The sequence below is a fragment of the Astyanax mexicanus genome, chromosome 15 (assembly GCF_023375975.1).
Source record: "Astyanax mexicanus isolate ESR-SI-001 chromosome 15, AstMex3_surface, whole genome shotgun sequence".
NCBI classification, from domain to species: domain Eukaryota; kingdom Metazoa; phylum Chordata; class Actinopteri; order Characiformes; family Acestrorhamphidae; genus Astyanax; species Astyanax mexicanus.
Genome location: NC_064422.1, coordinates 22,630,476 through 22,654,938, shown reverse-complemented (window position 1 = coordinate 22,654,938; position 24,463 = coordinate 22,630,476). Strand labels below are relative to the sequence as shown.

The 24,463-nt window shown below is 38.2% G+C and overlaps 1 protein-coding gene across 1 annotated transcript in view; it reads right to left on the bottom strand.

Moving 5' to 3' along the window:
• The window catches only part of arid5b (AT-rich interaction domain 5B), a 135,702-nt gene that overhangs the window by 75,683 nt on the left and 35,556 nt on the right, over positions 1-24,463 (bottom strand). The window contains exon 4 of the mRNA XM_022669199.2: positions 11,163-11,393. Coding sequence (XP_022524920.2) covers positions 11,163-11,393 — 231 coding nt within the window. The remainder of the gene's footprint in view (positions 1-11,162; positions 11,394-24,463) is intronic.

Here is a 24,463-nt window from a genome sequence, read left to right as displayed (position 1 = left end):
GGGAATATTGTACTTCACCAGACAATTATGCAAATTCCAGTCAGGGGTAAAACGCTTACAGATTTTAAGAGGCATTTTTATTTCAAACAGGCAGAAGAGAGGACAGAGGGATAGAAAGGGAAAAAAACATAACTTTTGATAGAGAGGAAAAAAAATGCCTTTCGCATTGGCCTTGAATTCTTAATATGACACATGGATGAGGCATATGGGCTATTAAAAAATGCATGACCTTTAGTAATTCAATCCAGATTGGGAAATGGGTGAGAAAAAAAAGGCCTGAATCATCAAACCTAATGCAGAAAACAGTGTTTGAGTACATGCGTCAAACGAAAGTAGTCCATGAAAATGGAGATAGTGACAAAGCGAGAGAGAGTAAGATAAAAACACGTACAAGTGCCCAGGAACGAGAGCTGGTCTGAAAATGCTGTAATGCTGGACTCTGTATGCTTCTGTATGTTTTTTCTTCCTCCTGTGTTTTAATGCAAATGATCTCTGTAAAAGCTTGTGCCGGGGCTAATTGTATGGTTTGTGCTGGAGGGAAAACAGTAATCATTTTACATTGTGTTTATTTAACTGCTCATACGGTTCTTCTTGAGTGTATTAAGTGATTAGTGGGGATGGAGCCTGTCTCAGCTTGTCTTTGCTTTCAGTGTGAAATAGATCTGACTCCAACATCTGGACGGCATTAATAACCTGCATTAAATCTAGCGCAGACAAACACAAGCTAGTACAAGAAAGAGAGAGAGAGAGAGAGAGAAGGTCTGTGATGGAATTTGAGAAATATTTCTTTTGTTATAATAAAGAAAAGCAGTGGGACACAAAGCAGGAAAGCAAACAACAAACCACCAGGATTTCATTTCCAATGAAGATGACAAAGAATCTCATATATATGGTCAAACAGAAACAGACATAAATATGACGAGAGAGCGCGAGAGAGAGAGAGAGAGAGAGAGAGAGAGGGTGCTTCAAATTCTCTGGAAAGTCTTAATGCTGAATCAAATTTGAGAGAAAGCTTTGTTTACTTAAGCCGCAAGCCTGAGGACCGGATCCGATTGCAAAAGGAACTAGGTAATAGGTAATTCTGCCTCAAATCTTTTTTTCCCCCCTCTTCCTCGATAAAACAGCACAGGGGATGGAAGGGTGGGGCTGCACAATGTTTCTCAATATTCCAAAAAGTCTCTTCCGTACGCGGCCGGGATGATAAATCTTTTCCCTGCATCTGATTATTCAAATATTCCCTGAGCCACATGTTCGCACAAGCATCCAGTCAGTGCCCACTTCCTTCAAGGCCCTGCTGGAGCCTCTGTACTGCACATTGCCTGTTCCTTTAAAGAGCAAACACACAGGCCTGCAGGCACAATATTAATACTCCTTTCCACAAGCAGCCCCCCTCAGATGCCTCAACACTCCTCTGAAATATGGTATCAATCAAACTCCTGACAAAATCCTGGAATGTCCACAGAAAAAAAAAATAGCTGGGCAAAAAAAAATAAAAACAAATTATACAGTCACACAGTCAACATGTCTAATGTCTTAAGGCTGCTTTATTTCTGCACTGAAGCTACAAGGCTAATGAAGGAAGCTAACTCCACACCAATTAGCATTGCGCTACCTGTTTCCTAAATCACTACATGCTTTCTAAAAACCACACTTAAAGTTGAGTTGTTAAGTAAGTTGTGATGTCAAACAGATTTGAAAAAAAAAAAAAAACGCATTCTAGATCATGAGGATTTGTTTGGCTAATTAATGAGCTCATGCACAATCTGAATCATAACAAAGTAGGATTATATTGGTGCAGGCTGGCAAATACAAAATCAGAGTTAAACACAGCCTGCATTTGTTTAAAACAACTTTGGCTAAGTTGGCTAATTGACTTAAAGGCTAATCCAATAATAAAAGTGAGGCTTTAAATTTTAATGTTTACTGCAGGATTAACTGTTGAACTTCACTGTTGAAATACACTGACATTCCAAAAAAACTAGTATTCTGTCCCATTACTTTTGCCCTGTCGCGTGAAAGCTGAAGACCTGTGGCATATGTGTGTGGGCCTGCTGCATTGAAAGTGAATATGAAGTTGTCTGTTTGTCATTAACAGACTCAAACTCAATCTCAAACGCTCCCTGCCATTAGCATGCTGGCCAGTGTTCAGCTTCACTCACAACATAACACCTCACAACTTATACATGTGTGTTATACAGGTGTGGGTTCGGTACAGATACAGGTAAAGGTTAAGAGCCAAAGTAGTTTAACATTATCAGACTGAAGTGACTCAAGTCTGATTTTTTGCTTATTGTGGCTCAGATCAGTTTTTTTTCATGGCTGTGTGAACATGCCAAATCCGAGTTTTTAAATCAGATTGGATTCACTTTCATATGTGGTCCATTTTAGTTTTACACATGTGCAGCTGTGCAGCTATAGATGCAAAAACAGCAAAAGCAAACAGCCTGGGCTTTTTTCTTTTCCTCGACCTGAGCATGTACTTCAGACCCGCTGTTTGCTGTTTCTCCACTCCAGCAAAAGATGCTCCACATATGAGCTGCTAACACATTAATTTCCCTTTATAAAGCTACGAGTCGTCTCTCAAATATGAAGTTTTTTAGTTGTTGGTGAAGAAGGTGACTTTTATACATGTATCAATGTGCGCATGTGAGGCATTTTAGGGACAGATTTGTTCACATTAGACACACAGATACAGGTCACTTACATTTGTGAATGTGAACCGTCAAGCCAAATCCGATCTGAGCAAAAAAACGGATTTTAGCAACGTGGGGTGTAATGTGAACGCACACACACACAGTGCAACTGCTTCCTTTCAGGGGAGGAAAATAAATGACCCATTTTTATTGTAGTGTATGTGGTAAACAATTCCCTAAATGAGGCAGAGGATGGAATCGGAGCGCCGGTTGGGCGTTCAGAACCCGGTCAAAGACGGAAGGACTGCACTGCCGGCCCACAAATTTGATTTAGTTAAGTGCAAATTATTAACACTCCTGAACAATGGCTGCGACAAAAGAGGACCCTTAATGATAAACAACAATGGGCTTCTTTGTGAATCCCCCACTCTCTCCACTAGACAACAGGCTATCATTAATTCATTTTCCTTATTGCTATGCAACCAATCATAGCTGATAATCATACATGCTGCATTCCTGTCACATCACTGCACCAGGCCACTGGAATAACTAGCCTCAATAGTGTTTTATTAAAATATAAAATAAAAAAATTATAGAAACAAAGAAACGCTTCAATTTAATTGCTCTTATTCGAAGCTACAATCATTCTGCCTCTGCATATCCTTAACCTGACACCGCAAACCAGTCCCAAGTACCGAGTACAAAGAGATACAGCCTTAAGAGCTTGTTGAGAGGGTGAGAACATCACCCCGATCCCTACAAAACATATGTCCTAACAACGGGAACAACCGTCGAACATTAATGCCTTCTCTCTCTGCTGTAACCCGTTTTTCACCCCCCTCTCTCCACTCCATAATGCAGTTATTATGCAGTAAGTCTGTGCTTCACTGTGCAATCATTAAGCATATGCCCACATAATAATACTGACTTCCTAAAAATAAACCTCCTCTGAGACAGGAAATGAATCAGGAGGGGACGAATAACAGTGTGGCCATTACAGAGCATCCACGTACAAACACTCTTCAATAATTCACCCCCGACCATTAACCACGTCCCTCTAAATAGGCACTTCCTGTCTCTCTCTCTCTCTCTCTCTGAGCCTTTGTCAGAGCACATGCCTGTGGCTTTCTGTGAGGGCTTAGATTTGCTAGTGGCCATCCAAAAAAGGGCTGGTGGTCACAGATAAAAAGCAGTGCAATGTAAACACAGTGCAATGTATGCTGTTTATATTTTGGAATGCATTCAATTTTTAAAGGTGCCAGCTTTTATCCAGGAGTGCTGATATCAGTTCTGTGGTACAAAAAAAAAAGTGCAACAGCCTGAGAGGAATGTGACAGAGGTGACGGTTGAGATTGCCGTTAGGATTCACATGACTCATAGGGGTCAGACCTAAATCTAACCCTAACACTGGCCACAGAACTGGCCTATTTTGCCTTGAAGCTACACTAACCAGTCTAGACCTATTTCCTATTGTCTAGGGTCCACATTTAACATTTGTTTCAGTTTCTGAACCAAAATAGTCATGTTCTTAACATGTTTATATGACTTTTTTTAGTATCAAACAGTTTCTCAATCTAGTGTCGTACAGGTTCCCTGAGGTAGTTTGTACAGTCTATAGTTTTAAATGTGTATTATAACTCCACATACTCTCAGATTATTTTTGTATGAATAATAATTTAACACATAAATAAGAGCCCAGACCCATTTTTGAATATTGATACCAATTTCAAAAATGCTGGCACATGATTGTAAATATTTTACTGTTAAAACCTTGATGTAACATAAATGACACAAAAATTTCATAACTATTATTCACATTTTGTTCTAGAAATCATTTCAAATCTTGTTCTATGGTAAGTAAAACATTTCTTTAAGCATTTGAAGGGTTAATTTGTTGAAAAGAGCTAGTTTTATCTCCAGCACTAAGCCCAGCACTCCTACATTATGTAAATAAGGTGAAATAAATGAACACATATTCAAAACTGTTCTGTAGTGATGCTTTCAGATTGCTCAGTATGTGTAACTTTATGAGTTAGTAAAGTAAAGGACAGACAGAAGCTGTAAAAAAAAACTTTACAAAGCTTTTAAAGTATTTGTGGGTTCTTATGGCAAAGGCAATAGATTAAAGTTGGCTGGAACAAAAACAGACTAATAAAAAAATAATTTGGGTGCTTTTACTTTATTCTATATTCAAACATTTGACACCAAAGTCAAACCCTTTCAAATAAAACAAAATCTCTGTATCATCATAGACTAGGATTGGGTGGTATTCACTTTTTTTATAAAATATTTTCAAATCTTTACAAAATATTACAACAGTATAGGGATATTAGGCTGTGCAAGTAACACAGATGGCCCTGCATTTATTTGGCTTCTATACAATAGCATACTGTATTATTAAAAACTAAACTAAAAAGACTAAATATTAAGTTTAGTCACAGACTAAGTGAACACAAGTGAACAATTTTAAATCAGTAATTCAATAAATATTACACAGTCAGTCAATTGACAGTGAAATGACAATTACAAATGTTAAACTGCTGCGAAAACAAGGAAGAATCTTGTTAGCATTAGCTCAACTAGCAAGACTAGCAAGATAACACTCTGTTTACCACAGAACACATTAAGTCCTGGCTGACTAAAAAAACAACACTTGTTGTTTAGACAAAAATGTATCAGACTGAGCTACTGCTCAAAAAATTTTCAAATTTTTTTTCTTGTGGTGTTTTTGTTTTGTAGCTCACTTTGCTTAGCTAGCTCAGATACAGATCCACTATCAAACAGCACAATGCAGCTGCTTGCTGTTGGCTAACTGACACAAGTATTTACGGTAAAAACTTGGGTCTGAAAGAGTGAAGATAAGCAACTTGTTTTGGAGTGTCAGAAAGGCTAAATGTGACCAGATATGCTAAGCTTAGATAAGTTAGCTAGCTAACAGGCCAAACACCACATCCCAGGCTGCGTTCCAGCTAACTGAGACACAAATCACACATGTTTAGTGGATAAAGCCTGGCTAACTGCCATTTCATTACATAGAGTGTAATTAGTCTTCTTTAATTGGGTTGAGTGCAGCAGATTTTGAATACAAATCACTGTATTAAGTATGGGATATAGGGCTGCACGATATTGGACAATATTAAAATATGTGATATTTTGTTGTCCTGCGATTATAGCAATTTGTATTGCAATATTAATAATGCAATCTGTGTTTTAGTGATTAGAGAAAAACAAATTAAATTGGGTATATATAATCATAAAATAAAATTGCACTGCCTTTGTGACTTTTGTGTATGTGCACATTTTGATATCGATTCTGAAATTATTTATTGTGCAGCCCTACTGGGATGGTATTTGAATAAATCTGCATACATTTTAAAAATCACCTGCTACTGGTGCGTTTTATCTGCATGTCAGAATATCATATTAAATATAATGTGATATTAAAAATAGAGGTGAGTCGATATGGCCCCATAATAATATCACAATATTTAATGAAGATACCCTTGGAAATATAATAAAACACTGAAAAAAAAATACACTACTGCAACAAAATTAAAATCTAATTTTACTATTGCATATGATATATAAAGGCCCCTAACTGAGATATAAAAAAAAATACAAGGATTTTATCAGATTTGTAACAGAAGCCAATGATCCAGAATGTCATGATACTAATAATGCATTTCAAATATCTTTACATATCCAGGATTAAAGTAAAATAAATGATACTGGACAGATATAATCTGTCTCTAGTAGACTTCTAATAGGAAATGAGAACAATGTGAATTTTTCTTTTGCTAAAAACAGTAAAAAAGTAGTACCCTGATGTGATAATTAGGGCTGGGGGATATGGCACAATATATCAGGGTTTAATATTGTATGTATATATATATGGCACACTGCTAATTTAAATGTCTTTAAATATTGTGATATATTACCATATCGCCCACCGTTATGGCCAGCATGGACAGAGTAAACGAAATAAAACACAGCTTTACTATGATATATATATATATACCCTGACTGCATTTAGAACACATTTATTCATTATGTTCCATACAGTGTCCAGCCTCTATCCACCTGGCCCAGAAGCCAATCATGTGTGAATAAGACCTTAGTCAATTTACTACTAGAGAAAAAGAGAGAGAGAGAGAGAGAGAGAGAGAGCGCAAGACAGGCACTGAGATTGACATGTGGCCAAAGGAGCAGGCAGGCACGGCAAAGCCTGTGGATATTTCCATTAAAAGACAGAGCAGATGAAACTGGAATTGGCAGGGGATGTCCAGGATAGACTTACTAAAAATATGTGTGAGATGAGAGCGGCCGGCGAGCTACACCGCTGCTTCCACATTTTCCTGAAACAATGCTGGCCTTTTGTCCGTAATGTGCTGGAACCTCCTCAAAACCGGCGCACACCTCTCCGAATTGCCAAGGCTTTCTAAGCCCTGTTATTCACTTCAGAAAGTTAATGGCTAGGCTAAACGTGGAAGATTCGTTCGCCAAGTATCCGTCACTCTGGGCATTAAAAAGGAAAAAAACTGTTTTTTTCTCTCTCTCTCTCTTTTGCTCGCTCTGATTTTCTCATCTGTCTCCGATGTGCCTCAAATCTACCCCTTTGTGAGCAGCCCAGCGCTCAGGAATCCCTTTACATGAGCAATGACTTCATGCGCTTACTTCACAGCTTAATAAATAACACGCCCTTGTAAGTTAAATAGAATTACGGCTTGTTATATGGCCCTTATTACAATGCGCCTCGGCGCAGTTTAAAGCACGGACTGGAGGAAAGAAAGCGTTTTCATCAAAGAACGCGAATCTTATCCACAAGCTGTCAGGTTGGAGAACAAACACTGCGCACGAACCCAGCAGAAAAAAATGCTGTTTATAACAGAATTAAGATTGCGTCCACGATATTTTCCAGTAATTAAAGAAATCCGGAGCTATTCATAGCCGACTCCCGCGTCCTTTATATACAACAGATAAACCATTAAGCACACTGTGAGCCATTTACGCAAATCTGTTCTTGCTGCAAGTTATTATGTAAACAACCCGAGCCCTCCTTTTACAGCACAAAACAGCGACTGCCTCAGTATGCAGCCAGTTGGAAAGTCCTAATCCTAATTTCTGCGCGCTCATGAGCTGACCCTTTGGCAAAGTAACTCAATTGGAAGCACACGCTGCTCACGTCCAACAAGTAACAATGAAGTACAGTAAGCTTCCTGAGATGCAATGAGTAGTGCTCAATGAAATATTCATGTCATTGTTAAGGGTATGTTCATGTATAATGCATGCTGTATTTAAACATTTATACTTCAATGCAACATTAGCATATACGGGTTGCCTATATTAAAGAGTTGCAATGCAATTTCTCAATGCAATGCCTCCTTAAAAATGACCTGCAATTAAATATTCCTATAATATTCCTTGCAATTTACAAGAAAAATTACAGTTTAATGTGGTATAATTAAAAGTCTATCTAGCTGCAACTGTAACTGCAAAGAATATTTACCTTTGATTCATAAAAATAAATACAGACACATCTGCAACTGTGATTGTGCACTAGGGCTGCAACGATTAGTCAATATAATCGACAATGTTGATTATTTATATTTGTCGACTAAAAATGTAGTTGTTGACAACTGTTGTACCACATTACATAAAGCGCTGGGGATAGAAGTGCAATGGAAGATGGGAAAAGGCCTCACTCACACAGTTTATGCCTAAATTAGTTTGTGTCTCCAAAAGTGCCCAAACACAACAGAATACATTACATTTTTACTTAATAAATATCAGTTCTTTCCACTTTTAAACAACATCCAGACATTAAAATGCCTTTTAAATCTCATGTTCAACTGTTTCTATTGTTTTTAGAGATGGAGGACATTGCAGAAACAATCATGTGACTACTGACTAATCGAAAAAATAATCATCAGATTAGTCAACTACCAAAATAATCATTAGTTGCAGCCCTATTGTGCACCTAAGTAAGTTTTGAGGAATTGTTCTGTAAGACTGAACACCGGACACATATCCTGCAGGACAATTTAGCTTTTTTTAGCTTCCACATGACATGGCAAAAGTCAGGGGACACTATACTAGTTCCTGTCCTATGACTTTTGCCATGTCACTGTATTACACAATAGTAAAATACATGTAATACAGAAAGATCAGATGTTATAGTTATAGTTACACATAAGTTCTCTCTATTCGTACAAACAGCAACATGTGAGAAATCTTGTGGCCTGCCATGTGATGAGCAGTGAAGCATAAAAAAAAGATACACTTAGTAGGGAAACACCCTATTTTAGTGAGTGCTCTTTTAATTTGATATTTAAAAGCTGTCTGAGCATCACTTCAGACTCTAATAGCAGCTTCTTCAAGTGTGCCAGTGGCTGCTTCACTTTCAAAATCAGGTCGAACAGGCCACTGCAGACAGCACGCAACCGCACACACACACACAGGGAGCTCTTGGACGATCAACCCAACAGAAGCACAGATGGTGCCTCTTCTCCATCATCAAGGCACTCCTCCATAAGAAGCCTGAGGTCAGGAGTGTATCTGACAGAGTATTCCACCCTGTTCTGACCCCAGGCGTAAAAAAGCACACCCTTCACTTCTACTAAGGACAAGGCTCCATCGCAGAGAATAGCCTCCCGTGCCCTCATTGTCTGGTTATGGCCAAGGGCTAACGGCCACACCAAGACCAAACGTGTACATAAATCAATTACCACTGGTGTGATCCATGCAGCTCCAAGTCATTAATTCCTGTTCTGTGCAAGCGCCAGAGCCCATCACCCTGCCAACGGCTCTCCTGCGAGAGTTTAGCGGACATCAGGTAATTAAGATAAACCTTCATATACACATTTGTTGGCTCAGTGGTTTCAGGTTTTCTTTCCATTGGTTTTCTTTCATTCTTTCATTCTCTCAATCACACAATGACCCATTCATTAATTTACTCACTCACTCCTTCATTCATTTATTTAGACATACTGACAAAGCCACGGAAACACGTATTTGATTTTTTGATATAATCTGGATTTCGTTGTTGTTTCTCACATTGTAGCACAATCTCATAATAAACAGACCAAAAGAAACACTTCTGTCTCCTATAAATTTGCAATTTCTGAGATTTTGGGTTTTTTTGTGTGACAGCAGCAACATATTTGTTTGCTTATTCATTTAACCCTCATTCCTCCACAGCCACAAATGGCATCAACATTGCTGCTCTACACTAGTGTTTGCACTCTAAAAAACACACTATATAAAGGGTTCTTTATGTGAAAAGGAGCTGTGAAAGTAAAGAATTATGGGATATGACATTTATAGTAAAACTAATTAAATGACTCTTCATGCATGTATTTTTATGTTACCAATAAAAGTTAATCTATAGCACTACTAAAGGAAAAATTGCAGTTGTTCCAATATGCATTTCTTCATTAAAAATACTTTTGCTAGGTTGGACAGGTTTTATGAGACATTATCAAAAATACCATTAAAATCTAGAAAAGTGCATTTTATGAAAAAATAAATAAATAAATAAATAAAAATCTCATTCATTCCTATAGGAATAACAATCAACAAAAAGCTGTTGCTAAGCAGAAACTGTTGTGTCTGTTGGGCGTCATGAACAATCTGGATACCAACAATCTGGAGTTGCAACAGTGTTCAATACTCTGTGCCGTGTTAAGCCGCAAAAAAATCTGGTTAAATTTTTTTTAAAAGAGCAATTTTGGTAAATAGGAACGCACAGCGACACAAATATCTATTATAAGTACTTTTTCGCATGTTCACTGCAATTACATATTCTCACCAGAAAGGTCCCCAAATCCCCTAAATGTACAAACTAGAGCTTCAATAACTTTTATGTGAAGGGTTGTTACACTAGAGCGGATCTACATAATTTCAGTTTTTTTTTGTAATTAGAGCTGCAGCGATTAGTCGATATAATCAACGATATCGATTATGTAAATTTATCGGCTCCAAATGTTCACTGTCGACTAATCGTTAATTTGCAGCGCTACACAAAGTGCTGGGGACTCTCACACAGTTTACACTCAGCGTCTTCAAAAGTGCCCAAACACAAAAGACTACACATTTCCTTACTAAATAGCAGCACTTTTCACATTTAAAAGGCATTCAAATCCCTTGTTCAGCTGTTTCTATCGATTTGAAACGAAAACGGAGCAAGCAGAGATGGAGGGTATGGCAGAAATAATCGTTTACTAATAGACGAATCGGAAAAATCATTGCCAGATTATTTGACTAACAAAATAATCAATAGTTTCAGCCCTATTAGTAATGTATCAAGGTTCTACCTGGCATGCTAACTTGACAGTTTTCGATATTTTAACATTTTTATTGGAGTTCTGTAAAGCTCTCCATTCTCACAAGATAAGCTGCTAATGCTAGTGCATTTGGAGGCAGAGCAATAACAGCTGATTCAAATACTAGCTGAGAATAGGCAATTAGCAATTAACAGGGCAATTAGTGCAGTTCTGTCCTTTTATATATTACCACATGCAGGCTGCTTACCAAACTCATCGCAGATGCTCTCGTTCTCCAGTAGCGTGGGGTGTTCGAAGGTGTCCCTACAGTAGAGGATCTGCGTGTTGCTGGTGAGCGAAGCGATGCCCCCCAGTGCCAGCACCACCTGGTCTGTCAGGAGGGAGGCCGGCCGCTCCCGGAGCCGTGCGATGATGGAGCGGTAGCGACAGTACTGCGGATAACTAAGCACCAGAACTCTCTTTTCTTCAGCATCTTCACCTGCAAAGCACACGAGCAAAGAGAGAGGTCGTGAGCATCATTCAGTTTACAGTGCGGAACTGATCACCGTATCAAACAGAGAACCGGTTTAGATTTACCTTGGCAAGCATGTGCTGCTGTTTTTATGTCTTTTTTTTTTTTTACAACATGGACATAACTACGTAAACTGCTGAGCCAACTGCAAACTGCACACAGGGCAAAAGGTCAGTGCTGACACATCACAGTCCGAACGTTCCTTTATTTAATCAAGGAATTTCTCCTAAAGCTGGAGAAACCGCAACTCGAATTCACACTGTTTATCCATCCAGACAGAAGGACTTCTGCTCGCGTTTGAAATATAGATGTGCGAGATATAATGTTTTACTACAGCCCAAACTGCTGTTTTAACATGACAGCCCTCTGTTAGGATTGGCAATATAAAAGCCTCTGGGCAAGGAGCCACGTCATTCTGGACTGCACCATCAGAGTGAAAAGCAAGCAAGTGTGTGTACTTCCTTATTCTTCCATCACGACTTCCCTAGGCTGTGTCGAAAGACATTACAGAAAAACAACATCATTTTTTACATGTAAAAAAGGAATAATAATAATTGTACTCCTGACAGTATGCAGTCCTAAATCCCTGCAAGCTCAGAATACAGACTCTGGTAATCACACACCACACAAGTTGCAAAAAGCTCAGCTCAGCTCCGCTCAGCTCAGCAAGTGGATCTCCCTAGACTGGAGCGCTCCACAGTTTTGCGGACATAGCAGACAGCTTAGAACAGGCTGCTGGGGAGCCGTAAAACATGATCCACTTAACGTAGTCAAAAGTAAGTTTACATCTGTCGCCCCAGTCAAAAGGCAAAAGCAGGGGAAGCCTGATGCACGGCCAGGTGGACACAAGAGAATAGTCTGGATGAGCCATGTTGTTGAGATGGATTAAGATAATAATAATAATATATCAGGGGTGTAGGAAATGTGAGTAATGTCATGCCTGGTGTCAAATGATGAGTTTCTATAATATAATAAATAAATATAATCAAGAGGAAGATGGATTCACAGACCATCAAACCAAGCTGAACTGCTTGAATTTTTGCACCAGGAGTGGCATAATGTTATCCAAAAGCAGCAGTGTAAGACTGGTGGAGGAGAACAAGCCAAGATGCATGAAAACTGTGATGAAAACAGGGTTATTCCACCAAATATTGATTTCTGAACTTAAAACTTAAAACTACGAATGTGAACTTGTTTTCTTTGCATTATTTAAGGTCTGAAACTCTGCATCATATGACGGAATTATTAATGTATTCAGGAAAGTATATTGTTATATTGTTATTACAGTGACAATTAAGGCTTTACAATAATGGTCACAAAACATTTTAACATTGTTATCACGATTAAGATAATAATAATATATCAGGGGTGTAGGAAATGTGGTTAATAACCTGTTCTGCAGTACTTTATCAATTCTCAAAAATCAAAGTGTTGATTTATAATAAACAGTTTCAGTTCCTATGACAAGCCTGGTGTCATAAGTGGTTTATTTACTGTTGTGTTCAAACCCTTAGCAGTGTTGTACTTTTCTTCAGATCCCATGTGTTCTGATTATGTAACAACTAAACTGTTATTTTTCTCAAACTGTATGCATATTATATAATATGTGTTGTATATTATTAAATACAATTAAATTCAATTCAGTTTAATGCTGTAATTATACTCCTACAGGGTTGTACAGTAAAACTAGGCTATTAGGCTAAGACTCCAGAGCAGTAATCAATTACAAACATGGGGGAAATAATGCAAGGGCAATAGACAAAACTGAAGGTATAAACACAGTAAGTTCTTTGACATTATTCCCAAAAAAGAATTTAAAAAATAAAATAAAATACTCTCTTTCTAAAGGTAATCACAATATATCACATTATATTAAATTGTTACACCCTCTATCAAAATACAAATTATATTGCCAGGTTCCTACCAATACCCAGCTCTACAATATTTTGGCAATTGTTATCATGATGTGCACATGTGCAATGTCAAACTAATGAAAACAATGTTTTTAAATGCTTAATACTAGAGAAAGAAGATTATAGTTGAAATTTATATTATAAATTACATAATTATTGCACAATAATATATCGTAAGTTATTTTACGTTGATTTTAACATTGGACAAACAGTAATAATAACATGACAGCTGACTCTTTTTCTTTTTTATTTGTGACATATATTGCTACATTAAAAATACAGGAATGTGTGATGTCAATATTGCACTTGCACACATTGCAATGACCATGCTGAGTAATGCAACAAAAATACAACAACAATTTTGTTGCTGTGCATTAAGCATCCTGATCAATCCCACCTTCAGGTGTTCAAGGGTTTAAAAAAAAATGCTGGTCAATCTCTTTTTCCCTTCTCATTATTGATTCTTCAACATGTTTTTAATATAGTGCACAGTATATTAAGCAGCAGTATTCTATCCACATCCTGTAGAGCACATGTGTCAAACACAAGGCCCGCGGGCCAAATGTGGCCCGCCACGTCCTTTTATGTGGCCAGCGAGAGCTTGTAAAATCTTAGTGTCTATAATAAATAGGTCAGAAGCGTTCTTTTATCAAAAACTACATTTCCCACAATGCTTGTCGATTGTATTACCCTCGAAGTTACGGCTTACTGTGTAGTCATTGATGTGGAAACCCTGCCGGAGGGAAGGCGTAAATTCGCGGGTGGAATTGAGACATACAAATGTTTATCCCATAATGTCCAGAAAAAGAAAAGTTGATGCAGACGGACGGCTGTGCTTCAAGGCGAAAGACCGGTATGCATTTTGTGTTACGAAGAGTGTTACTGACCAAAATAAACGCTTTTTAGGAGAGATATAAGTTCTGTGTAAATATTTATAAGACAATAGCTGACAAAATCTGTTTTAATGATGTTAATAAACATCACTGTGACAGCGCTAGTCGCAGTTTCACCACAGCAAAGGACGAGGACGTGAATCACTTATCTAACCAGCCTTTACTGATTTTTTCCCCCAATAACCCTTTCGATAACCTCCAATAGACTTTAATAGTCTTCAGTAGCCTTCAACAGTCTAACCTTGCAGCCGTGATGTGTTCACTAAACTCGTAGTTATAAACATCATGAGGTTATCAGCGCGCTAACTGACCTGTTTATAATGTAATCCGAGCAGTGACTCCGTGACGGCTGCTCTAAACTGCTGCTGTTAGCTGCTTGGGCTGAAAGATGAACTGTAGAGAGCAGTATTATCCAGTTATTGGGGTTAAAACCTTTATTTCATACACGGAAGAACTTAAAATTTTAAAAACGCTCCAGACTGGCTCAGCTGAGTCCTGTAGCCCGTGGCTGGGCTGTAGCTCTGACTCAGTAAAGACTGCGGGCTTGTGCTGCTGCTGCTGCAGCTCCCACTAGTGGTTGGATGAGGAACTGATCTGTCACATGTTCTTAACAGCTCACAATTTTTGATTTTATATTTATTAAGCCTTATTTCAGTATCAAACGTTTTGATCAAAGTTAATATAACTTGTATTTTATGTCATTTCTATTCACTTGAATAGTTTGGTTCTTGATTGATGGAGTTTTTGGATTTTATAACATGACAAATTAAAAGGATTTATGTTAATAGAGCAACAAGCAAACACTTTTTCCATGCAACTGTAATATTTGATTGAATAAATCATATATTGAGAGTTATTTAACATTAAGGAGTAATTACATTCATTTTATATTACATCTGGTTAAATTTTATTACATTTATAAGTTACATTTGGCCCTCAGAGGACAGCCAATATGCCAATGTGGCCCTCGGCCAAAATGAGTTTGACACCCCTGCTGTAGAGTCTACCAGGCAGTCTGGAGAACAAGATGTCGGAACCTTTCAACAATGTTTTTATGGACGATCAGATTGTTCTTTTTAATGTTTTTTAGAAAAAAGGAGGATGCAAAAGCAACAGGAAGCAGGCTGCTGTGAGCCTCTAGCTGAACTTCAAATGCACACGAGTGCTGTTGCTCTTCTGTGCCTGATAGATGGAAAAAAGCTAAAGTCTGAAGCTCTGATTTATTTGCTTATCCTTTTCATGGAGTTTTATTGCTCTATTACACTTATCCACTGAGCAGAGCACATATTCTCTTCTATTCGTTTTCCATCTCTCTCATAATGACTGCGGATGGACACAAACGCAAAACAACATATCCTTAAGTAAGTGCTACCAATGGACTGACTGAGCGGTAAGTGACTTTCACATTGTGTACACAGAAGTGTCCATTCAGAACAAGCATAGCCCCCCCTTTACTGCTAAAATCCAAAACAGCAACTTTACAGGAGAGAAAAAACCTTCTAAACCTTCAATGGAAGTCAATGTAAAAAGAGTATATTTCAGGTCATTTTTAAGTATTTCTTTTGGTCTGTTCATCAGGAAGTTTTGGCACAGTGTAAAGGACAGTTTGTAGGTTCAAATTATCAGTAAATACATGTTTTTCATTGGACAGCAACAATATGTTTTTGGTGAGAATGCGTAATTGCACAGAGCATGTGGAAAAGTATGTTTAAAACATACATTGTGGTGCAGGTTCTTTTCAGAGCGGATGAGTTTGCTGTTCTGATTTCTCCATGTGTCAGGGTGCAGCAAGGAGAGAACGCGGAGAGTGGACGCCATCGCAAGTAATTTATTTACAAAAGTAGAAAACAAACAAACAATGAACCAAAACTAAAACTAAAACCACAAGATAAAATACACATGGGGAGAACAGAAAACAAGAAACACCTGGGGACAGGTAATGAGGGGGCAGAGCTACAAATGAACACAGGTGGGAGCACTGGTTTTTAGGAGAGGTAAATACACAAACAGGAGGGCAGGAAAATCACAGAGACAGACAGGAGACACAGAGCAGAGGACAAGAATGTGTCGCCATGTTTGCAGTAGCTCTTGTATCAGCACTGTTAGCAGCACATCAGTTGCTCAGGTAACCTGCAAAAGCTGTAATGGCCAGAAATAGGTCCTGGACGACCATCCAGACCATTCTGTTTTTAAAATGAATATGTTTGGCTTTGCAGGGATGACAAATCACATAAGTATAATATGTTGTCCCCTCTCCACTCAGGAATACTACTGCTTTTAACTTAATCTTAAAAATCTTAAATACTGCTGCTTTAACTTAAAAAATAATAAAATACAGTTTGACATGAGACTCTCTCACTCTTTAGTGCATTAGCACTATCTCCCTCTCCGTCCCTCCCTCCCTTGTCTAGCCTCTTTTACTCTCCTTTTCACTTGCAATTAGCACAGCTGACGTCGGTCTCAAAATGTCCAGCTTTTTATGGGCCACCCCGGCCGGTGTTAATCGCCCAGGGATCCTGCGAACATTTTCTTGATTAGATTTCGCTCCGGGCCACAGCAGAGACCAGAGAAGAAAAAAAAGAGGAAGAAGAAGAAGAAGCAGCAAACGCTGCTCCCCTGCCACACAGTCACTTCGCTCATAAAATCTAACCTTTCCCAAAGAAAGGCATTCTTATCTCTTTCCTATTTAATTGGTGAGGGTTGCACTATCATTAGAGAGCACTGGAAATCGCATTATGCAATTTTCCTTTAATACCCTTGACAAGGGGCCCTTGTCATGAGGTGGAGGATATGGAGAAGGAGGGGTGGGGTTGAGCAGGAAAGGAGGGGTGCAGGTAGGCACTGATTGGTCGCAAAATCAAGCCTCCGAATCTGCACGACTAAGCCCTGCACGCCTCAGCAGATCCCTGGTTAGGGACTCTGTCTCTTTAACTACGGCAATGTTCTCCTCGTTTACAGCTCAAGTGCTCCACAAAATGTCAAATGGCCCTCTGTGGGAATATATTTACATAACACCTCTCCACTCTGCACCCCTGCCAAAGAGGGCCAATTAAACATGAAAACCTGGACGTATGTGATAAAACGCCTCTGAATTTTAATAATTCATGTTATTTCGTCCTATATAGTTTTTGGAGGTAGGATCAGGGAGGTACAATATCAGTCTAAAAAGAAGATAGAATTCTGAAAGGGAATTTTAGGTACAGGTTTTAGGTAAAGTAGTATGTACAGCTCTGCAACAAAATAAAAGACCATTTAAAAATGATGAGTTTCTTTGATTTTACCAAATTAAAAACCTCTGGAATATAATCAAGAGGAAGATGGATGATCACAAGCCATCAAACCAAGCTGAACTGCTTGAATTTTTGCACCAGGGGTGGTATAAAGTTATCCAAAAGCAGTGTGTAAGACTGGTGGAGGAGAATTAAAAATCTAAAAAAATCAAAATCAAAATATTGATTTTGGAACTCTTAAAACTTTATGAATATGCACTTGTTACATTATTTGAGGTCTGAAAGCTCTGGATCTGTTGTTTTATTATTTCAGCATAAAATAATAATGTTAATTTTACTCAATCATATACCTATAAATAGCACAATAAGAGAAACTGATTTAGAAACTGATGTGGTCTCTTATTTTTTCCAGAGCTGTCTAATACTATGATGGATCCTTCCCACTGTATGGAATTGTATTGACTTTGTTTTTTTAATTTTCTGTTAAAATACATAACATTTTGCAGCTGGTACTTGGAAACAGGTATCTTTTTGTGTTCTTTTTCAGTTTTATCTCAATTTAAAAAATGCCAATTGCCCAACCCAAAAAACACTGTTATGCTAAATCTCTGGCACAGTAAAGGACATGGGGCAATAGTGCAAGTGCACTATTTTAAGTTGCACAGACAATAAATACCATGTCTAGTACTAGTGTTATTATATTAGTTTAGCAGCTTGATGATATTAATAATTATGTTAATTATATCACCACTTAGCTAAAAAAAATCTCTATAATAAAGACATATAAATGTATATAGTAAATGAAAGCAGACATGACCCAGATAAACATTTAACAGTCTAACAATGTCTGTGTACAGCTTTAGCTCTCGTACCTGCCCGAGCTTGTCATGGAAGTTTACAGAGTCGTCACTCCAAATCACTTGTCGGGACTGTTACCTTTCCAGCTCGAGCTTTCTTCCTCAGGACCCTCCCACAATTATAAATATCTGAATGGTGATGGATGCCAGCAACATCAAAAGAGCCTTTTGATTATCCTGAAGGGAAACCTGAGTGCTTGCTAAGACGTTGTTCTGTATAGGCTCCAGTCACCACCACAACCGCCCCCGCCACCGCCCACCCCCCTCCCCAACATCTGCCCGGGTGCAGTGACTAACGTTTAAGAAAAACAACTTCCAGTGCGCATCAGCCGCTAATGTACATGCAGAAGCTTCAAAGCCTCTTTAAACGGCCTGGTGGATTCCCAGCAAGTCAAACAGAGGTGATGAGATGCATTCCAGTATAGCCTCGCCCCTCCCGGCCCAGTGCGTTCCTGCTGCCGAATGAATCAGGCTTGACAAACGAGCTTTAATAGTTACCTGTCTGTTTGAAATGTGCAGGTCAAAATATCAATTCCAGCACAGGGCTGAGGAGAGCGAGAGAGAGCAGGAGAGAGAGAGAGAGAGAGAAAGAGAGAGAGAACAAGACAAGAGAGTGAAACGTATCCCTGGCTGAAGCTGCTTATTAGATGTCCTGGTTACGGGAGCCTATTAAAACAGGCGAGCGCTGATGCTGAGGTTATTGGCATGTGTTATTATTGATACTAACACGCCGCAGCACACAGCGGAGGGGGAAATGTGTGTCATTGCCACAGCAACTGTTCTAATGGAAGACTTCTCGTCAATAATGGCTAACACAATTACACTTCGGTCATAAACCCATGAATCAATGCCCCCGATGTGTTTAAGGAGTGTCTGCGCCCTGTAACTTGGGGTGTCTGCGTGACTGCATGTTATTAGCGAGTTATAAGCAGTGCTGTGAGGCAGGGGAGAAAAATTCTAATTAAATTCTCTTTTTTATTTGTCATAAACAACAAAAACAAAATATCCTTGAAGATTTATCACAGCTTATCTAGGTACAATTAATCTTTTACCAATTATTTAATTACTACACACAAATCAAGCACAGCCTTTGCCAGGGCCGAATAACATTGTTTCTATTCATTTGGCAAACGGCTCGAACCACCACACCCTGGTTGGGTCATTAACAGGATAGAATTTTAACAGTTTATAGTTCACTGGCTTGAAGGCCAAACGCATGATATCACAGGCTATTCACAGAAGTGCTAATCTGCGCAGTCAGACGACACCAGACTAGCCCAGACGTATTGTAAAGTAGGCCAAACTGGTTTTATATCTATATAAACAAATACGCATACGCAGCACTATGACCCTGTTTACACCTGGCCACACATGGCATGTTGAGTATCAGGATTACCTCTAGATAAGAGCAGGTGTTACGTTACATTAGTGCTGGGCATTATGATTAAATATGTATATCATGGTTTCATGGTACATCACGGTATATTTATTTATATATATATATATTATTTTTATATTTATATATATATATTTTTTTTGCATTACTGCATTACCTATTACATTTATATAGGTTTATAACTTACTCTACTGTTAGGAGTAGATATAATATAAACACTAAGGGTTCAAATTAAGGCTTTGATTAGTATAGGGTTCCCTTTGTCCCACAAAATGACAAAATATATAAAAACATCAGACTTTATTAGCAGAAAAACAGCTGAGGAATGTAAACAATAGACCTTAAAAAGAGATACGCCTATAACTTTAACACAGCTTTCTTTTCAAATCTAAATATTTAAAATAGTTCAATAAACACTTAAAACAGACCTAAAATATGTATTGTTTAAATGTTTAAAAGATATATTTCTCAAACGCTCTATTGCGCAAGTAAGACACAAGTTTAATATTAAAATTACAAAGCCATTAGAGGCATTAAAGTATTAAAATCAGCCACAATTCCCTTCTTTCTCCATTTAAAAATAAATCAAGTCAGTGTGCATAAAAATTATCCTTCAAGCTACAGTATTAATATATTTAAAAGGGTCTCTTTTCTGAGTGAATAATTGCCGTTTGCTGTTGTTTTTCTATTTAACTCGGATAAAAAACACTCATGCAGTGAGAAACAGCAGCCGAAGCTCCTCAGACAAAGTGCTGTTTTTATTTATCTCCAAGCAGGACAGAGTGAGACTTCACAGAGCTGAGCTTCCAGTGTGTTAGCTTGCTATGCTAACTGGCTAGCATTAATTAGTGAGCTGTATCTCCACAGTGCCTTAACTTTTCCCTCTCGTACACTAGAGCAGCACCCACTAGCCCAGCACTACGTTACATAAAAAAAAAAAAAAAAAAACATTTAAAACTGTTGGGATACTCTAACTCTGACAGCTCAAACCACTTAATAAGTCTAACACACATCTGAGTCATATGTTTTGTTAAACTAAGATTTTGCTATATGTTTAAAAATTACGATATACAACACGATACAATAGGATTTTACATTAATAAACATACGATTCTATATGTTATTTTGCTGACTCAGCAAACAGACCAAGATTAAATTGTTGAAAAGAAGTCGCCATGCTGCTCCTTTAATCACGATGTCTCTATGGTATCATTTATTAAAAAGGCTGTACTCTGTACAGAATCCAAACCACTCTTACACAAATGATCCATACACATTCTTAACATGCTATCCACTATAATCCTCATTAGCCAGTTTCTGACTTGGAAACCACCAAATATTTTGGGGATGACGGCTTTTTTATGGATCTGTGGGAAATTAAATACTTAAGACTGTTCTTTCTCCTGCTTCTACTGGTGGCTTGTCCTCTGCCAGTGTCACCCACCACACAAAGGTAAGATACAGCAATCAGCAGGCCATCAGTCCTCTCAAGCTGTTTTATTCTCTTTAGCTTCCAGGTATGGAGCCACCAGCCGTCAGCCCACTCACCCTGCCACGTTCTCACGTTACCTACATATACCAAGCTTTTCACATTCAAATGACTCTAATTCGCCTTCCGCTGGGCGCGTATTCTCTTCGCAATAATGTGTCGCCAAAAATCTTAAAGTGGACGCCTCAGCCCAGAGTTTGTTCCTGAGCTCAATTACCGAGAAATGCGCACGCCCGCTTGTTAAAATTTGTGTGACTGCGTTTCGAGTGCCAAGAGCAACAGTGGAAGATCTGAGCCTAACAGATCGCTCGGGTCGCTGGAGACGCACACGGGCGGCAGCGCGGGTCCCGGCGCAGCACACACCTCCGTAACGCGAATCTTTTTTCAACCTCAACGTCTTTGTCCCTATTCCAGCCTCCAATTGCCCTGAGTCAAGTAGTTCCACACTATCCCCCTGATGTCCATGTAAAACACTTTCCTCCTGATTTATGTTACCTGCTGATATTTTATTGGAATGGCCTTAAAGCTCCAGAAGTATGAGTCTGTAGAGCTTCACTGAAACAAGCCAGAGTTTCAGTTTCAAGAGCTAAAGCGATGCCAGCTTCACATCTACATGCCTGTATCACTGATAAGCAAATTACAAACGTTGCATAGCAATAGTTATCGTAACAGGAGACAGAACAGGCCTCAGGAAGAGAGCTTAAAAAACTAAGAATTCTAAGTTCACTATGGGGGTGTGCCATATCGTATTGTACACTTTTTTAATATTGTGGACAATATTATACCCTGAAATATCGTGCCATATCACATCAGGGTACTACATTTTTGCTGGTTTCAGCAAAAGAAAAATTCACACTGTTCTCATATCCCATGATATTTCTACTATAGACAGATTATATCTGTTCAGTATCATTTATTTTACGTTAATCCTAGATATATGGAGATATATGGAGTGCATTATTAGTATCACGAAATTCTGGATCATTGACTTCTATTACAAATCTGATAATCTGATAAAATTCTTATTTTTTAGGGGTGTGCCATATTATATAATATGCAATAAGATGAATAAATCACACATTTCATTTTTGTTAAATATTTTTTGTAATTAAGTGTTTTCTCATATTGCCAAGAGTATCATTATTGTTAAAAAAAAATTACATATTGTGATATTATTTAAGGGCCATATCGCCCACCCCGAGTTCACTTAAATAAAAATAATTTTAATAATTTGTACACTGTTAAAATTATAGTATTGAGAACCTGTGGAAGAAACTCTTAAGGTATTTTAGAATCTGAAAACTAAAAACTTAAAACATAAACTCTTGTAAAACTTTTTTTTTACTTTAAGGGATTTCTCCACAGGGGTTTTAAACCGAAGTATCCCTGAAAGTTCCTCCAGGAACTTGTACTTCTAACAGTGTGGAACACAGTAAACCTGTATACACAGTAGGTGGGCAATAAGGCCCTAAAATAATATCACAATATTTAAGGGTATATTTGCGATATTTTAAAATCGTTGTCGATATTATTGCAGACAATACGCTATGGCACATCCCTAACACACAGTATAAAACACAGTAACAGCAGCTGGATTTTCTTCTTCAGCGCTAGAGAGCGTGAGAAGTTTTGCTTGCTCAAATGTTTCAAGGGAACTAATTGCCTTGGGTCGTCCCATTGTTCAAGAGATGTGAGTTAAGTAACCGTAGCTTTAATAACCCAAGGCGATTTTATACGAGTGAACTCTGAGGCTTGTGTTTTTACTGTGAAGCGAGCATTCTCTTTGAGCTCAGCCTGCAGGAAAAATACAGCACTGACCTCTACGGAGCACTGCTACTGCTTTATCCCCGAGTTACAGCCATAAATCAGTAATAGAGCTGAAATGTTGAGTTACAGTGATAGAGCTGTAATGGGGGTTACATTTTGAGTTATCGTAATAAAGTTGGCATGGAGCTGGAATGTTAAGTTACACTAATAATTTGTAATGGGGATGAAATTTTGAGTTACAGTGATAAATCTGTAATGGGAATGAAATTTTGAGTTATAGTGATAAATCTGTAATGGGAATGAAACTTTGAGTTATAGTGATAAATTTGTAATGAGGATGAAATGTTGAGTTATTTTCATGCAATCGTGACTTGCAGTAATAAAACCCATCTCATGGTAAAAATAACACAGCTATATATAACACAGTTATAACACAGCTGGAACTAAGCTGGAATTTTGTTCCTAATACAATTAGGTGACTAATACAGGTGCTGCTTGTATCTGAGCAGGAATTTGAGTTACAATAATACAATAATATTTGAGTTACAATAATAAACCTAGTTTGTTTTAGAGAAGAAACATGTTAAGTATGTTAAAGAAGCTGGAACTGAGCAGAAGGAATTCTTGCAGGAATTTTGAGCTATACTGACAAAAGTCGGAACTGGGCAGGAATTTCAAGCTACGGTGTCACAGATACAAGAAGGTAGAAATGAGTGACTTTTGAGTTTCAAGTCATTTTTAGAAGGTTGAGTTGGAAGCTTTGAGTCACAGAGATAAAGCTGTAACTAAGTGGGAATATTTAGTCAGTGAATATGATGAATTAGCTTGATTTTGAGTAAGTGATAATGAAACTGAAAATAAGATGAAAGCTGTACTTTCCATCTGCCTGTAAAAAAAACAGATTTGTTTCAGGTTGAGTTGAGGCAATAAAACCACTGTTATGGGATGTCCATGTTCAAAGCAAAGTCACCACACATCTATTTGAAGATTCCCACTGCTTTCTAGGTCCCCAGACAGGCCCTAAAATGAAACAAGTGACTTGTTTTCTAGAAAATGCATCTTTCATGAAACACAATAAGCACATTTACGCCGGGCACACAACAGATTGGCAGCACTGCTGCTTCACAGGATATGAATGCGAGTCACGGGAATGGTATGTATTTTTGATTGCGTTTGAACAAGCTCTCCGGCAAACTGCTATGAATTGTTTAAAAGTCACTAACGCGGAACATCGTTTCATAGCCGCTCACTTCAAAAGCACTTTGAAACGTGAGGAGCCCATGGGACACACATCCTTAAGACAGATTATTTTCTCGTTCCACATCTCTGTTACTTCAATGAAGAACTGACCTTATTTCAGTGATAGCCTGTTAAATACACTTTAATGTAGCAACTTCACCAAAGGCTAAGTTGACCTAATTGCAAATACACTGGTGAACAGCAGCGTTATTATGTTCCGGTAATGAATCTTTACGTGTGGCCCATATTGAGC